General features: G+C 48.3%; 4 protein-coding genes across 4 annotated transcripts; 3 read left to right on the top strand and 1 right to left on the bottom strand.

Moving 5' to 3' along the window:
• The first annotated feature begins 936 nt into the window (after positions 1 to 936).
• On the top strand, positions 937 to 2,463 carry POJ06DRAFT_246518 (uncharacterized protein). The gene has a single exon (XM_056186794.1). The coding sequence runs from the start codon at positions 1,128 to 1,130 to the stop codon at positions 2,277 to 2,279; it is 1,152 nt and encodes a 383-aa protein (XP_056046526.1). The 5' UTR covers positions 937 to 1,127; the 3' UTR covers positions 2,280 to 2,463.
• Positions 2,464 to 2,497: 34 nt separating this feature from the next.
• Positions 2,498 to 5,874, top strand: POJ06DRAFT_62333 (uncharacterized protein). The gene is made up of 3 exons (XM_056191288.1): positions 2,498 to 2,969; positions 3,029 to 3,135; positions 3,188 to 5,874. The coding sequence occupies exons 1-3, from the start codon at positions 2,691 to 2,693 to the stop codon at positions 5,499 to 5,501; spliced, it is 2,700 nt and encodes an 899-aa protein (XP_056046527.1). The 5' UTR covers positions 2,498 to 2,690; the 3' UTR covers positions 5,502 to 5,874.
• A 577-nt stretch (positions 5,875 to 6,451) lies between these two features.
• POJ06DRAFT_246521 (major facilitator superfamily domain-containing protein) lies at positions 6,452 to 8,613 on the top strand. The gene has a single exon (XM_056186795.1). It carries the CDS (start codon positions 6,819 to 6,821, stop codon positions 8,487 to 8,489), a length of 1,671 nt encoding a protein of 556 aa, XP_056046528.1. The 5' UTR covers positions 6,452 to 6,818; the 3' UTR covers positions 8,490 to 8,613.
• POJ06DRAFT_62345 (major facilitator superfamily domain-containing protein) lies at positions 8,594 to 10,820 on the bottom strand. The gene is made up of 2 exons (XM_056191289.1): positions 10,028 to 10,820; positions 8,594 to 9,978 (listed from the first exon to the last, which is right to left on the bottom strand). The coding sequence occupies exons 1-2, from the start codon at positions 10,508 to 10,510 to the stop codon at positions 8,662 to 8,664; spliced, it is 1,800 nt and encodes a 599-aa protein (XP_056046529.1). The 5' UTR covers positions 10,511 to 10,820; the 3' UTR covers positions 8,594 to 8,661.
• Positions 10,821 to 13,011: the final 2,191 nt, after the last annotated feature.

Genomic DNA, 13,011 nt, shown 5'->3' on the forward strand with positions numbered 1-13,011 from the left:
CCGAAGTGCAATCGTATCACTCAGCTGGTCAAAAGTACTGTCGGGTGGTGATTTTTCAGGGGTTACTTGAAATTTGGGACCGAGAAGTTGGCTTCCTATTGCCCTAGGCCGACCGTCATTTTGTGTTCGGTAGCTCTGTCAACATTTGTGTTGTTCTATTGCGCTACTGAGTTCAGTCTACACAATGTTGTTGTTGATTACCCGAGTAAATAATGTTATTCGCGAAATATAGCTAGTCATGCCCCCGATACTGCGTGCAATGGGCTGGGTTTGGGCAGGTCATGGTGATATATAAATTCCTACTCGTAACTTTAGTAAGCAACTAGGGCAGATTTCTGGTTATGGGAAGGATAGATAGACAAGAATAGATAAATAGACATTCAAACGGTGAGCATAGTTGTTAGTACTGGCAAGGCCTTTGAGCAATTTCGCTTCGACTCTATGTTTGCTTTGACCGGAGGGATCTGGAAGGTTATTATTGGAATGAGACAGATAGTCGGACAGAGTGGAAGATGGTACGACTACAATCCGGCTTAAGCAGGCCGAAATCGCAAATATTACTGGGCCCGCGTCCGTACTAGTCGAATATGAAGCTCAAGGCGGGAACACCAAGTGATTGAGCTACTTAGAGAAGCTATCCTAGTCCAAAGAGGATTAGCTGGCTCTACGATCGATAGAACACTAGAGAAGTCCACGGACAATGATATCTAAGTAGCGCCTCTAAATGCGATTCGTCGCAGGTGGGTTAGACTGTGAGGGACGTTAGTAAGCTGGAGAGGGACTGACGCAATCGCAGCGTCCATGTTGCCATCCGCGCTAGACCACGATAGGCAATAGCCTAACTGTTCACAGTTCCAGGGGAAAGGGTTAGGGCGAGTAGTAGCGCCCTCGACATCGAGACTTACAAGCACGCAACAGATTTCTCGCAGGAATTACCCGAGAGGCGTCTCTTGATTGGAATTGACGACAGAAAGTGACCTAGTCAACAATGGGCTGGAACCTACCGAGATTCCGTAGTCGCGGATTTGAGCATGGTCTGATAGATATCACGTCGTCTTATATATAGATCCGCATGTCCACGAACATGAATTCCTCTCTATTATTCACACAACCTACGGACCGCTACAATGTCGAACTCGTTCTCTACCATCCAGTCTATTGCCGCCTCCACCTTCCGCCAGACTCGCGACAACAACACCACGGTCGAGAAAGACGAGAGTGGCCGCTTGGTTCTAGCTGGCGATGCCTTTGAGGAGGCTTCGTATCCTAAGTACCTTCCTACCTGGGATACCAATGAACACTACGAACCATTGACTTCGTTCGATTTCGTTGATCCGGGCAGCCGTGCTGACTCAGCTTTTCCCAACCTTTTAAGGAATGACAACGAATCGCTTAAGGTCAAGAGATTGACTCCCAAGTTTGGTACAGAAGTCCGAGGTGTTCAGCTTTCTCAGCTTTCAGATGCGGGCAAAGATGAATTGGCTCTCCTTGTGGCACAGCGAGGTGTCGTAGTCTTCCGGGACCAGGATTTTGCAGATCTTCCCATCGAAGATGCTCTAAAATTCTCGTCGCACTTCGGTCGAAATCACATTCACCCGACTTCTGGAGCTCCTAAGGGCTTCCCACAAGTCCATCTCGTTTATCGATCCAAGAACGACTCTGTTTATGACTCTTTTTTCCAGGAGCACGTCTCTTCCATTGCATGGCATTCTGATGTCACCTACGAGCGTCAGCCTCCAGGAACAACCTTCCTGGCCATGCTGGACGGTCCAGAGACCGGTGGCGACACCATTTTCGCTGATACAGTCGAGGCTTATAACAGGCTGTCTTCTAAGTTTCGTGAGATGCTTTCTGGCCTCGAAGTCCTTCATTCTGGCGTCGCTCAGGCTCAGTCTTCTCGTGCTCAGGGTGGAGTTGTCCGCCGAGACCCCATTGAGACCTTCCACCCTCTGATCCGACAGCACCCTGTAACTAAGCAGAAGGCTCTCTATGTCAACCCTCAGTTCTCTCGCTACATCAAGGGGTTGAAGCGTGAGGAGTCCGACGCAATCCTCAACTTCATCTACGACTTCATTTCCAAGAGCGCCGACATCCAAGTCCGTGCTTCATGGGAGCCCAAGTCTGTCGTTGTTTGGGACAACAGGCGTACTGTCCATTCGGCTCTGCTGGACTGGGCATCTGGTGAGCGGCGGCACGCTTTCAGATTAACTCCTCAAGCCGAGAGACCTACTGAGGACTGGGATAAGGCTGAGGAGCAATCGAGGGAGGGGAGCAACTAAAATGACTTCACGAGATTTTTATTTGTTTTTTGGTGTTATTATTGTGGAACATGTAAAAAGTTAGGCGTGGTTATAAGTCATTAGGTCACTTGGTGTTAAAACGGCATATCGATACTTTGTAAATTGATACATCTAATAGATTCATTAAATACATCGCACGAATGGTGTTGCCCTAACCCGAGCGTCAAACGCGCCGCAAGAAATTCCGGCGCCGACATCGCACGTTGCTGTTTACGGTATATTGCATATAACAGGCGTTTGTGTATTCAATATAGAATAGCAGCCTGTAAGTATGGCAAACGGCTTCGCCGTTCCGAGCCTAGTCAAACTCGAAACCCTCGACTGACTGAGCGGCAGATTTACTTCCTGTGGTTTAACTCGAAGGGGTTGCCGAACCCGAATCTGTGACATATGTCTTCAATGCCGGCGACTACGTTGCCCGTTCCGACGCAGGTTATTCCGGCTCGGAGACCCGCGCCGACGGATACGTCATCAAGGGTCGCCGACAGTAGCAATACCGCGATCATGCCAATGTCGGCGTCTACACCTGGGCCAACGTTGATTCAGACTCCTGGATCTGCAGTGTCTATGCCGATGAGCAGTGATGGAGAAACTAGATCTGCCTCGCCAGAGGACCCGACTATTAACCGACTTCGGAAAATTGCATGCGTGGAATGTCGTCAACAAAAGGTGGGTTGTGGGGCTAAGTTGCAGTTATGCTCAGTTATGATGCTAACCTTAGGGCCTAGGTTAAATGCGATGCTTTTGAGAGGGCTCCTGGGGCTTGCACACGTTGTGTGAAGCGAAATTTACCGTGTTCGATCAAGAGCAACTTCAGGAGGACTTACAAGCGAGCGTATGTCAACGCGGTACAAGACATGTCGGTGTGGCTTGCTGACTGAATTTAGACGCTTAGCTGCCGTCGAAAAGGAGGTGGAGGAATTACGACGGTCGTTGGAAACGCAGAATTCAGAACAAGACATGGTCTCGCGGACACTGCTTGATCTTGCTCGCGGAAATTCCACGTCAGGATCCACCGCAATTTCGAGCCCGGCCACCGCGGCTGCACCACTTCCAAATGTCACAAGCGGGCCTGTAAGGGACAGTCCAGGGATGTTTGCTAATGGATTACCGCCGGTCATGGGACCAGCAGGTCCGTCTCCGCCGCGGACAATGAACGTGGTTTCGCCGCAGAAGGAAACTACAAATGGACAACACTTCCTTCGACTCAGTGGGCCAATACAAGAGCAACAGCCGCAGTCGCCGCAAAATAATATGGTACCTCCAACCGGCGGACTTAGTCAAGCAGAACCACAGGCTCTACATTTGTTGCGGACGATCGACCGTTTGCCACAGGAGAACTTGTTTGATCCAAACGCTCATACGATCACACCCCGAACACTTGAAGGCTTTACAGTCACGAAGGACCAAATTCTTGGACTCTTTCTGGAGTTTCAATCACATTACCATCCATTCCTACCAGTTGTCGACCTCTCCAAAGGTCCAGATAAAATATATATGAAATCAGATCTCTTGTTTTGGATAATCCTGGAAACAGCATCACGGATCTACTCAGATGTTGCACTTTTCCCAATTCTTTCGTCGAAATTGAAAGAACTTGTTGCTCGCCAACTAAATTCGCCGCTCAGGTCCGCGTACGATGTTCAAGCGATCCTAATATTTACATTATGGCCACCACCAGCTGGTTCCCTCAATTCTGATCCCTGTTGGAATACTTGTGGACTGGCTATGTTCAACGCTGTCAAGCTCGGCCTTCACTGCCCCGGCAAGACACAGGATTTTGGCCGTGTCAAAGTCCGTCCTATGCTGTCAGAGACACAAGAACAAGTGAAGACTTGGGTGACGTGCAACATTGTTTCGCAATATCTCTCTATGGGTCTCGGGTATCCTACGTTCTCCATGTACGACTGGACTGTTAACAATGCATACAGCCGGGAAGGGTTTATCTCCATGCCGCGAGATCTGAAGGTTCAGGTCGAGCTCGCAAAATTCTGCGATAGGATGGTTCGGCTTTTGAATCAAGACACTCGTGACATCTGTGGAAACGTGGACTCAAGTACTCGTCGCACAGTTATCAAGGTTCTAGCCAAGGAACTTGACGAAATCGAACTCAGTCTGGGAATGACATCCGACATTTGCAAATTATTACTTCTCATCACGAGGACTCAGTTATACGCGTACGCGTTTCTAGACGAAGACTTGGAGTCAAATTTGGATGGTCTGACGCTGGCGTATCATGCTGCGATTCAAACCATCGCTTTCACGGAGACATTGGACGTGGCGATAGCACCTGATGGTAACTATTCAAAGCTGCTCTATCTTCCTCTTTATATCGAGTTGGACATCGTGCTCGCGGCTTTCATTATCATGAAAGTGCAATTTTCTTCGGTATCGGAGTCTCTCGACACCAATGCCGGCAAACGCCATTTCGCAAGCGCAATTGCGATCATGCGGAAATCGTCGATCAAGGATAACGATTTCCCTATTCGTGTTTCTACAATCATGTTTCAACTCTGGAAGCTTCATAGCAAGGACAAGCTTGATGCTATTCGCGATGGACGGCCGCAGTATATCTCCCCACGCTTGAAACTCCGATCCAGGATGGCAACGAGCGTGTTGTTTGATAGTATTTGGGTTTGGCGAGAGCGGTACGGCACTTTTCAAACCCACCCCGCTGGAGCCGGACAGAGCCAGAATCATCCGTTGCAGCAGCAGCAGCAACAACAACAACAAGTGCAACAACAACAACAGCAGGGACAGCAGGTGCCGTTGTCTAAAATTTCGTCACCCAGGCTGCAGTCAGCCCGGGGTCCAGGCGAAGAGCCTGAGCTACGGAACGCGAGAGGTGTTATGGCATTGCTTGATAGTACCAGTACCACATACGGGCCGTCATTTGAGCAGCAAAATCCGCCTTTACCGCCTCCAGCAAATGAGATTGCGATTCCACAAACTCTAATGCCGATGACGCAGGGTGGTGCGCAGCAACCGCAGAACATGCCATCTATGGGTACCGATGAGCTAGTGCATTATCTTGACAACGAGTCAGTTGCATTTGATCACTTATATTTGGACTGGCAGGAAATGGGAGTTCTGTGGGATGATATTTCGCTGTTCATGGGAGCTGTGGATGAAGATCCGCAGCCAGTTGTGATCGGACAAGAGCATGATTTTGCTGTGGTCAATCCCGCTCACGGCTACTAAGAACGATGAGGATATAGGATTGGCGTGTAATTTACCTGGAGTTTGGCGCGCATTAGTATCATTTGCTTGTATTTCTAGGTTCGTTCAGAATTGCTACGATATGTGATGGACTGGCTTGTGCAGATAGGTTGTACCATCAAAAATGCCATTGGTTCCTTTTGTGTGATCGAAATTGTACGTCCCCGACCCAAGGATATCCAAGGACCCAAATTTCACGTATAATTTCGGTTGACGGTTGTACCCGCTCTCAAGCACCTTATCGCAAATCATCTCAATCACTGAGTTCACGTTCGTCCTTTTACTTACTCGCACAGGTTTTTGGCCCGGGAAACCTTGCGAGCTTAATTTCTAATAGGGGCGGATACGATTACGGTACCGTCAACTTGAGATTGTCTTAAAGTTAATCGCAAAAATGAAGCTCTAATCGTAAAGTAATCGTATAGTATTCGTATTCCTTATTAGGAAGGTAGGGTTATTACCCTTGTAAAGGAAACCTCTGTCCTCTGAAATATCATCAAGATTAGGTTGTATCAGTGGTTGGGGTTTAGATTAGCCAAATGCACATGAAACTATACGATTTTTTGCAAGCGACCAGCTTCATTGCTCGTATAGATTGTAAACTTTTGCGACCAATCGTATATGATAGTAATCATATTAGACTATACAATCACGAGCTACGATTACTCGCAAATCGTATCGACCCCTATAATTCTAAGTTTTTGTCTTGAACTCTTCGCTGTGTCATTGCTACCATTATTTTTGGACAGCTTCCGGCGCTTTGGTTGTACTATCCCATCAGAGTGTAAGATATAATTCCCTTATTTGCGTGGGAGAATGCGACTCCTCCGCCAAATAGGGTTTAATTTAGCAGTTTCCAGTGATAGATACGCTTTTAATTGGACTGTATATTACTTAGAGGACGTGTATGATACCATGGTGACTAACTGGCGCCGATATCGGCACAGAGTTGTTTGGCATTAGCCGAGCCAAGAATGCGGCGTGGATCGACTTAAGATAAAAAGGGCCCGATACCGGCGAATCGAAAGCCTCACAGAGGTTTCGCATAGGCTTGTCTTAGACCCTATAGTTATAGTCTTCCGGCAGTTTATCGGCCGTAAACCACACGAACCCAGCACTCGTCATCAGCCACCCCGAAGTTCCGTGCTTGCTTGTCGCCTGATTGTCTTCTCCAGCGTGTATATATAGGCCGGGAACCGCTGCTGATGGAGAGGAATAGTCGGAGTATATAAAGTATCAGCATTAGTAGCCTATAGAACAACAGAGTAGAGTAGCTTTTGAGCATTTGGAGATAGAATTATGTCTTCTCCACCGCCAGCATCATCAAATGTGGTGGACCAGACATCAATACAACCAGAACTAATACAAAATCAAACAACAGACATAGAAGCCGTGGCTCCAGTTCAGACTGGTGCGTCGGACGTGCCGTATACAGTCTTCTCTCCTTCACGCAAACGAGCGATATGTGCAGCGGCGACATGCTCAGCGTTGTTCTCGCCTCTGGCGACTAATATCTATTTTCCTTCCATTACAGACATTGCATCGGACTTACATGTTTCTGTGGAGATGATCAATATCACGGTCACGACATACATGATACTGCAGGGTATTGCGCCAATGTTTTGGGGTTCTTTCGCAGACGCGTTTGGACGGCGGCCAGTTTACCTTGCGACGATCACCGTCTTCGTGTTTGCCAACCTGGGTCTCGCATTACAAGATTCATACGCCGGACTACTGGTTCTTCGAATGTGCCAATCAGCCGGTTCATCGGCCACAGTAGCCATAGGAGCTGGTACTATCGCAGACGTCGCTGTACCTGCAGAACGCGGGCACTACATGGGACTATTCTCTGCGGGTGTGATGGTTGCGCCTGCTATCGCCCCGATATTTGGCGGGGCGTTGTCGGAGACATCATACGGATGGCGTGCATCGTTTTGGTTTCTATTTGCGGCAGGAGCTGCTCTTCTGACAATCTTGTTCGTGTGGATGCCAGAAACCGGCAGAAATATCGTGGGTAATGGAAGCATCCCTCCTCGTGGTATTAACATGTCACTTCTCGATATGTTCTCCAGGCGACAAAAGAAAGAAGTCGGCCTAGTATCGACAGTGACCAGGAAGCCACACCAAGCCGCGAACCCACTGCGCTGCATAGCCATTATCTCCCAAAAAGACGTCGGCATTGTCCTCCTCGCCAACGGCTTGATCTACACCGGCTTTTACTGCATAACAGTCGGCTTCTCCTCGCAAATGGCGACAGTATACAACTTAACAACACTGAAAGTCGGGTTATGCTTTCTGCCCTACGGCGCGGGCTGCTCCATGGGCAGTATCGTCGTCGGGCGCCTTCTCGACTACGAATTCCGCAAGTTCGCCCGCAAGTCAGATTACGGCGATGGTCGCAGTGTACGACAGAACCCCGATTTCCCGCTTGAGCGTGCGCGCATGTCGTCGGTCTGGTATCTCGTCGCCGTTGTAGCGGCCGACACACTCATCTTTGGATGGACATTCCGCGCCAACATCTCGATTGCTGTCCCGCTTGTCCTACTCTTCATCAACGGTTTCGGTATAACCGGCTTATTCACCTTCGAGCAGGTACTGCTAGTAGATTTGTACCCGCAGGAGTCGGCGTCGGTAACCGCGGCGAATAATTTGGTGAGATGCTTACTGGGCGCCGCGGGATCTGCCGTTGTGGATCGTGTGATTAGTGCGATTGGAATGGGATGGACGTATACTATTGTGACTGCGATGATACTGCTTTCGATCCCGCTTCTTATCGCTGAACTTCTCTGCGGACAGAAATGGCGACGAGCTCGATTCGAAAAGCTGCAGGAGCTATCAAAAGACGAAAGACGGGCTGAAGGTAAACCAGAAAGAGCAAAGAATGGCAAGGGCGAAGATGTTGAAATTCCAGGTGCAGCGTCTCCTGACGCTGAAATCGACGGTGCGAATAGCGAGCATAAGAAGGAGTAATTGGTATGGTTGTACATTATTATTATTAGCGCATTGTACTGGGTCTGGGTTGGCAATTCTTCAAATTTTATCACCGCAAAACGATGTTGCATGTAAAATAATAGTAACAAGCTTGTCATGAAATGTCCTAGTTCTATTAAATGCAAAATACAAAAATCCCTATACCAAAAGCTCATCGTCTATCCAACGTCGAATGCAACACATGCTCCCTCATCAGCATCGTTGAAGCCGCAGTCGCGACACCAAGCACGCAGCACAAGACAAAAACAGCTCGGGACGCATCCAAATACGCTTCTCGCACGACAGGAATCAAATAAGACGGCAATGTCTTGACCTCGTCCACGCTCTCGAGGATCCGATTAATTATTTCCTCCGCGTCGGAGCCAAACACATGTTGTCTGAGCGACGAACCAAGAACGTTTTGAAACACGCTGGACGCGATTGCGACGCCGAGAGTTGATCCGGTGCCACGAAAACCATATTGAATTGACGTCGTCACGGCCTGGAATTCCTGCGGCACGGCGGCGATGAGTGCGATTAAGGTGATTGTTAGCAGTGATCCGTACGCAGCGCCAGGTAAAAACGTGTAGAATATGACGGCGAACATAGATGTGTCAAGACCCAGCGTGCAGATAAGTCCTGTTCCCACGATATATAATCCTGCAGACAACAGGGCAATATTATAATATAACCCCGTTGCTCGCATGTATATTCCTGAACCAAACGATCCCACAGCGACACCGACGAAATTCGAAACCAAGCTCGAGCCGGCCCTCGTCTCTGACACGTCACGGACGGAGACGAAGTAAAGCGGAATGTAGAAAAGAAGGGAGTATACCGACATTGTCATGAACCAGTTGCAGAACGCAGCACCGAATATCGTGCGGTCCTTGAGGAGTTGCACGGGGATGATTGGTTCTCGGGCGACGCGAAGTTCGATATAGATGTATAGAGCTAGGAGCGCAAGTGATATTGGGAGCGAGATGAGAACGACAGGATGTGTCCACGGAAGCTGATTTCCACCGATAGATACGGCGAACAGGAATACAATCAACGACAACACAAGAGTTGCGGCGCCGGTGAAATCGATCCTACCGAGCAATCGTTCCTCTCTAGCCAATTCCGTCTCACCCTCGAGAGCCTCGTCATCTGACAAGTAATGATCCTTAACCGGCAGGTCAAGCAGGAACCAGATCGCAAATGTCGACAGCACAATCAATGGGACCTGTAGCAAAAACGCCCAACGCCAGCCAAAGGCTGCTGTGACTGCGCCACCGAAAATCCCACCTAGCGCAGCCCCCGATCCGAACATAATGTTGCCAAATCCCTGAAGCACTCCACGTCGCCTGAGAGGCACCAGATCTGAAAGCGTGATGGTTGACAACGCGGTAAGACCGCCGCCGCCGATACCGGCAACCACACGGGCAAAGACCAGAAACCACAGATTTGTCGCTAACCCGCACGCAACACAGCCAACACCAAACGTAATCTGGCAATATTAGCACGTACTCCCGCAGTTCATATAACCGGCAACATACATTACTAAACATCAAACCGGGTTTTCGACCAAAAATGTCCGTTAACTTGCCGTACAATGGTTGAAATGCGGCACACGCAATCAAGTACGCCGTCGCAATCCATGACTCATTGCGGAACCCGTCAAATTCAGACGCAATGTGCGACAGCAAAGTCGCGACTACCGTGCCATCCAACGCCGCTAGGAACACACCAATATACAGCGACAAAAACACTAACGTGAGTTGCATGGTGCTTAATTCGCTCGGCCCGCTCGAGGCAGATGGTAGGATACCCCTTGTTGATGAACTAAGGGAGGCTGTGAAGGACGATGTTCGCGACGATAAACCGGACACAAACGGGTTGGGAAGCGTTGCGCGGGTCTGTGTCGGTAGTAATGGTTCTGTAACATCTTCGATGTCGCTGTCTGTTATGCCTGCACCGTGGTTGACTACTTCCGGCGGTAGCTGTGCCGGTTCTTCTGGTCGTGCCAGTGGTTCTGGCATCTTGCCGGCAGCAGTGTAATGCAACTACTGTACACCAATATCCTGTATTCGGACAATCAGAGCTATTCTGTATCCGAACGACGTAGTTGGATGCCGATTTCAGCTTATATTTTGGCCAACGAGCCTTGACGCTCGAGATTTCGAGGTTTTGACTGTGCAAGCCGTTTGCACGAACGCTCGGGACCGAGACAAAATGGAACACCGGCCGGGTAGCTAGCTCATCGAGCTAGGCGGAGTAACATACTAACATAACCCGAAAGGGAATGATAATGAGCGTTGGCTGATTGATTGAGATTTCATATCGATAGCACAAAACAATAAAACTTTTGTAATTTATTCACCGTTAAATTTTCACAAATTCATTCACGCCCCCGAAAAATTCAGAGTGAACGTAATCACACAGAAATGCATGTAAAGTCAAATCTATACCAATATCACAAATGATCCCGAATAGAAGTCTCCAAAAAATAAGTATGAAACCAATAATAACAATAACGCCCAAAACAAGTCGCAAGTCCCAATTTCCGCACAAGTGTTCTCTTCGAACACCGACGCGGTTCCATAGCAACCGACAAAAAAAGCTGAGATGTCAATGCTTCATACTTTCAAAGTAACGCCCGATGGTATTTTATCAAGTGCGCAAAAATTATTTGTCACCAACTGTGCGTCCAAACTACACACTGAATGAAACCCGATCATGTCAAAAGCTATCAACCGAAGCAGCAGCGCGTCAAGTCTATATCAAAGCTCTCGACAACCAATCGACTCAGAAGTACATCCTCGATCTAATAACCAACCCCCCTCGATCCCATTCCGAAATGTGCGTAAGGCTTGCTGCGCCAGCGTAATTCTACGACGCCGTTAGCGCGAACCGAAGACACCTTCTAACGAAAAGAACTAATGTAGCATACCGGTAACCTCAAAATGCCACCACCAATGGAGGAAACGCCCCACTGCGAGCATCCCATACCCAATGGCGAGAAAGATGAAGATGAAGACATTGTTCCGAATAATTGGATTCGGACCGACATAACGATAATGTCATAGAACAGCGAGACGAAGCAGCCCATTCTGGTCCCGGTGCCTATCTTCCAAAAGTCAATGTCTTTTGACCTCAACGGCCGAGTTATTTCAATATTAATCGTCGTAGTATCAGTGTCAATTAACCTGCATTCCTAAATTCTGGCCAAAATTGTTGGGTGCCCGTTGAGCGCGAACCGTTAGTGCGCCACTCACTGGCCGCTGAGATTCGAGACTGGTTGTGCTGTGCTGCGGGGGCGGCCTAATCCGGACCCGGTACGAGCGGCGCACATTATGAAAGTTTGTTTGGACTGGTTAGACCCTTAATTACAAGACGTCTCTGCACCGCTAAGTTACCAGCAAAAGCAGACTACAGTAACGTATTTTATCGTAGGCGAGATTTTAATTTGTGGGTTGACGTGTGCTGATGATTTGATCGAAGACAGCTGTGAGCGTCCTGACAATCAGCGGACGACCACTGCCCAGCTTCGGAAGCCGCCATGAATTCACAAAGGATAATTCCATTTATATCATAATCAATCATAGGCAACAATAATAATTGTATTTATTAGAAACGAATCAAACAATTACGAATACGTGATTGCTGCAATGATGCAACGGGTTGTCGCGACTATAGCTTGGGCATGCTAATATTCACTTGGATTAATTGCCAGGTGAAGTTGGATTGTTTGAAATTCCTGTATCGCGGAATATTTTGACCGAGAGTCGACTTGGATGAAAGACTGATAGACGCAACTCGTAGGAATTGTCTCGGCTCGAGCGCCTTCTACCTGCCCAACGACGTAATCCCATAGTATGTATGGTCACTTAATGGTGCAAGCGTTCAAAGTGAATCACGTGAGGTATAAGACCGGGTGGGAGATCACGCAACTTTACTCTAAACGCCGAAACGCCGACTCTCCGACGGTCCGAAGCCGGCCAAATACTATGATACCGCACACATTCCTGACATACAGTGTGCGACTCAAAGTATCGGATCTCGGCGAAGAAGATTATGGGACCTCACTCGCGGAAGCTTGGCTTCCGATCCGCTCATCGTCAGAAAGCTTTTTAGTAAGACGTGTATCCCAGCTGTCGCAACAGGTGTTAAGTGTCACCGCCACACTGTGCCCATGACTGATGATGTCATTGCGCTGTATAATCCTGGCCGCGACCCTTGCCAGTTCGTTAAGACATTTATTAAAGGATTTCGGTCAATTGTTGGCACCAAATTGAATAATAGATAATATTTGCCAATCCCAAAACATAGTATACTGAGCACTCTACGAATATAGTCGTGTTAAATTCTGCAACAGCCATCTATACCTGTATCGGTAAAAAAAATCCAATGTTCTAAAATGCCCATGATGCCAAAAGCTTGATTTATAAGTATGTCGCATTTAGTAAACGCTTAGTAAGTTGGCTCCCAGTTGAACGCTTGCCAGAGATGAAGGAGAATAGCGGGACGGACAAACTAAGAG

The sequence above is a fragment of the Lipomyces tetrasporus genome, assembly GCF_029532465.1.
Source record: "Lipomyces tetrasporus strain NRRL Y-64009 chromosome Unknown POJ06scaffold_2, whole genome shotgun sequence".
NCBI lineage: Eukaryota > Fungi > Ascomycota > Lipomycetes > Lipomycetales > Lipomycetaceae > Lipomyces > Lipomyces tetrasporus.